This window comes from Colobus angolensis, unplaced genomic scaffold (assembly GCF_000951035.1).
Source record: "Colobus angolensis palliatus isolate OR3802 unplaced genomic scaffold, Cang.pa_1.0 Scaffold60, whole genome shotgun sequence".
NCBI lineage: Eukaryota > Metazoa > Chordata > Mammalia > Primates > Cercopithecidae > Colobus > Colobus angolensis.
Window position 1 is genome coordinate 2,602,759 of NW_012119599.1, and position 4,354 is coordinate 2,607,112.

The following is a 4,354-nucleotide window of genomic DNA, read 5'->3' on the forward strand; positions in this document are numbered from 1 at the left end:
TTTTTTTTTGAGACGGAGTCTTGCCCTGTCACCCAGGCTGGAGTGCAGTGGTGCTATCTGGGCTCACTGCAAGCTCCGCCTCCTGGGTTCACGTCATCCTCCTGCCTCAGTCTCCCGGGTAGCTGGGACTACAGACACCCGCCACCATGCCAGGCTAATTTTTTGTATTTTTAGTAGAGATGGGGTTTCACCGTGTTAGCCAGGGTGGCCTTGATTCTGACCTCGTGATCCGCCCACCTCGGCCTCCCAAAGTGCTGGAATTACAGGTGTAAGCCACCGCGCCTGGCTGCTAATTTAAAATTTTTTTATAGAGACAGGGTTTTGCCAAGTTGCTCAGGCTAGTCTTGAACTCCTGGGCTCAAACAATCTTCCCACCTTGACCTCCCAAAGTGTTGGGATTACAGGCATGAGCCACAGCACCTGAGCCACTCATGCCTCTGTAAGCGGGACATTCTGACACCTGCAGCCAAGGGCAATCCTAATGGCCACAGCACTGTCAACTCACTCTTGTCGTAGACGGGCTCGGAAAGCACAGGGTCCATGCGGCGCATCTGTCCCTGCTGGTCCCGATATGAGGCCTGGAAGCAGATCCTCACGACATTCATGTCTACTTCCTGATGGTTCTTCAGGGACCCAGCTGTCGGGGGAGATACGGGGAGGCTGAGGGTGGGAAGTGGAGACCCTCTTTGGGGTACAGGGGAATGAGGAAGGGATGGGGCTGGAGGAGACGGTGGGGCCTGGAGTGGTGAGGGGACCAGGGTGAGCACAGAAGGCAAGGGGTTTGGGAGGACGCATGATGGTCAGGTCAGGCAGGGGGCTCACCATTGTACGGGTCAATGCCCAGTTGAATCTTCCGCTCAATGGCAGCCTCAATCTCCTTCTTCCTCACACACTGGATGCCCAGGTTATTAAAACTGAGGGGATGATGGGGGAGGGAGAGGAGTGCTCGTGAGCAGGCAGGTGTGGCCCTAACCTGCGGGAGGGCTCCGGCAGACGCTGCTGTGGGGCTCAGGCTCTCAGGGGCTGACATCCCAAGCCCAGGGGTCCCAGCATTAGAAAGGGTCTGGGGTTTAAACCTCTTAGAAGGCCAGCGCGGTGGCTCATGCCTATAATCCCAGCACTTTGGGAGGCCGAGGCAGGAGGATCACGAGGTCAGTAGTTCAAGATCAGCATGGCCAACATGGTGAAACCCTGTCTCTACTAAAAATACAAAAATTAGCTGGCACAGTAGTGCATGCCTGTAATGCCAGCTACTCGGGAGGCTGAGGCAGAAGAATCACTTGAACCCGGGAGGCAGAGGTTGCAGTGAGCCGAGATCGCACCACTGCACTCCAGCCTGGGCAACAGAGATAGACTCCATCTCAAACAATAAAAAAATAAATAAAATAAACCTTTTGGCCAGACACGGTGGCTCACGTCTGTAATCCCAGTACTTTAGGAGGCCAAGATGGGCAAATTAGGTCAAGAGACCGACACCATCCTGGCCAACATGGTGAAACCCTGTCTCTACTAAAACTACAAAAATTAGCTCAGTGTGGTGGCGCGTGCCTGAAATCCCAGCTACCCAGGACGCTGAGGCAGGAGAATCGCTTGATCCCTGGAGGTGGAGGTTGCAGTGAGCCGAGATCATGCCACTGCACTCCAGCCTGGTGACAGAGCAAGAATCTGTCTTAAAAAATCAAAATAAGTATGTCAAGGATTCTTGAGAAGACCCGGAACATGCCTCATCTTTACCACATGAGAACACTGGCCAACTTCATCTTTAATAAGAAAACTGCGGGGCCAGGTGTGGTGGCTCACGCCTGTCATCTCAACACCTTGGGAGGCCGAGGCGGGTGGATCACGAGGTCAGGAGTTCCAAACCAGCCTGACCAACATGGTGAAACTAAAAATACAAAAATTAGCCAGGTGTAGCAGCTGGCGCCTGTAATCCCAGCTACTTGGGAGGCTGAGGCAGGAGAATCGCTTGAACCCAGGAGGCAGAGATTGCAATGAACCGAGATCACGCCATTGTACTCCAGCCTGGGGAACAGAGTGAGACTCTGTCAAAAAAAAAAAGAAGGAAAGAAAGAAGGAAGGAAGGAAGGAAAGAAAAAAAAACCCTGCAAATTAAACACCAATGAGATGCCTTTGTTTTGGAGCACTCATCAAAATAGCAAAAATCAAAATGTTTCTTAATACCTTGTGCCGGTGAGGTTGTGGAGAATCAGGTGCTCTCACCCATTACTGATGGGACTGTCAATTGCATAACATGGCAGTATTCATTCATTCCACAAATATTTCCTGAGCACCTACTATGTGCCAGTTACTGTGCCGGACACTGGTAATACAGCAGGGAACGTAAGAGACAAGATCTCTGCTCTCGGAACCGACATTTTCACTAAGTCTAAAAATCACTGAAATTAAATCTTCAGGACTTGAGCGTGAGCAATACTCAGCCCTACCTCTGAAGTGTGTGCTGCCTTTAGGGCTCTGCCCAAAGTCAGCGCAACACAGTGAAGTGTGTCACTATCTTTCTGTCTCTTTGCACTATGAAAAAATGCTCAAAGTTTAGATGTAACCACTGTATGTTGTGTAAGCATTTGTGGACATATGCAAAATAAAAGTTATACAGTGCTTCTGCTTTAAAATGAAAGAAAAGGCCGGCGCGGTGGCTCATGCCTGTAATATCCCAGCACTTTGGGAGGCCGAGCTGGGAGGATCATCTGAGGTCAGAAGATCGAGACCAGTCTGGCCAACATGGTGAAACCCCGTCTCTACTAAAAATACAAAAAAATTAGCTGGGCAGAGTGTTGCGCGCCTGTAATCCCAGCTACTCGGGAGTCTGAGGAAGGAGAGTCACTTGAATCTGGGAAGCAGAGGTTGCAGTGAGCTGAGATCGCGCAATTGTACTCTAGCTTGGGCAACAAGAGCAAAACTCCGTCTCAAAAAAAAAAAAGATAAATTGTACAGTAAGAGAAAGAGCAGGCCTTGCAGTTAAGTCAGGTCTGCAGTCAAATCCCAGCTCTGCCATCAATTATCTGTGCTCCTTACCCTCTCTGAGCCTCAGTTTCTTCCTCTACAAAATAAGGATAACATGTATGTGAATCTGTGTGCGGCAGGGCTCCCAGCCTAGGTGAGGCTCTCCACTGTCCCCAGGCCTGTTTCCCCTAGGGAGGGTGTACCCAAGCTGCCCTCTGCTCTAAAGTTTTATGTGTGATCTCCAGCCACTCAGAATCTCCATAATCAAGGACAAGAGGTCGGAGATCAGTGGGTGGGTACCTGTGCCGGGGGCTGACGTGAGGCCGGAGCCGCACTCTGCAGACGCCGTCAGTGCAGTCTTTCCCCACGAGGCTGTGGGGGTGGACTCGGTGAGGCCAGTCCTTCCACACCAGGCAGGCAGTCACCTCCACCTCCCGCAGCCCTCCACAATCCCGGAGCTGCAGGAAGAGAAGTGCTCTTTGGAGCTCCCATCACAGATGCCTGCGCCCATCCAAACTCCTTGCGGCCTCCCTTGGCAGCTCCCCAACCCTCTCCCCACTGGGTCCTCTGTCGGGAGCTCTCCAATCTTCTACCCTGACCAGGATGATGGAGAATGTGTTTGCTTAAGAACACTTTGGGCTGGGCGAGGTGGCTCACGCCTGTAATCCCAGCACGTTGGAAGGCTGAGGCAGGCAGATCACCTGAGGTCGGGAGTTCCAGACCACCCTGGCTAACATGGTGAAACCCCATCTGTACTAAAAATAACAAAAATTAGCCGGGCGTGGTGGTGCATTCCTGTAATCCCACCTGCTCGAGAGGCTGAGGCAGGAGAATCGCCTGAACCTGTGAGGCGGAGGATGCAGTGAGCCGAGATCTTGACACTGCACTCCAGCCTGGGTGACAGAGTTTGTCCCAAAAAAAAAAAAAAAAAGCCACTTTGATATCCTAAACCAGAAGCTTCCAACTGATTAACTGGGGGGCCTCATATAATATCTGCCCTACAGGCTGCTTTTTCAGGTCACCCAGGCTTTTCTTTTTTTTTCAGACAGGGTCTCTCTCTGTCACCCAGGCTACAGTGCAGTGGCAGCAGATCTCGGCTCACTGCAACCTCCGCCTCCAGGCTCAAGGGATCCTCCTGCCTCAGCCTCCTGAGTAGCTGGGACTACAGGCGCACACTACCACGCCCAGCTAATTTTTGTGTTTTCAGTAGAGACAGGTTTTTGCTACATTGTCCAAGCTGGTCTCAAACTCCTGAACTCAAGCGATCTGCCCACCTTGGCCTCCCAAAGCTCTGGGATGACAGGCATGAGCCACCATGTGAAAATGTCAGTGTCATAGAAGACTATAAAGATGGGTGGCGGCCAGGCGCGGTGGCTCAAGCCTGTAATCCCAG

At 51.8% G+C, this 4,354-nt stretch overlaps 1 protein-coding gene across 1 annotated transcript in view; it reads right to left on the reverse strand.

Annotated features, from left to right (window-relative positions):
• The window catches only part of RELB (v-rel avian reticuloendotheliosis viral oncogene homolog B), a gene marked incomplete at its 5' end in the record, with an annotated part of 41,595 nt that overhangs the window by 17,340 nt on the left and 19,901 nt on the right, over positions 1 to 4,354 (reverse strand). The window contains 3 exons of the mRNA XM_011963023.1: positions 506 to 637; positions 823 to 914; positions 3,262 to 3,419. Of these exons, the coding sequence (XP_011818413.1) occupies positions 506 to 637; positions 823 to 914; positions 3,262 to 3,419 (382 nt within the window). The remainder of the gene's footprint in view (positions 1 to 505; positions 638 to 822; positions 915 to 3,261; positions 3,420 to 4,354) is intronic.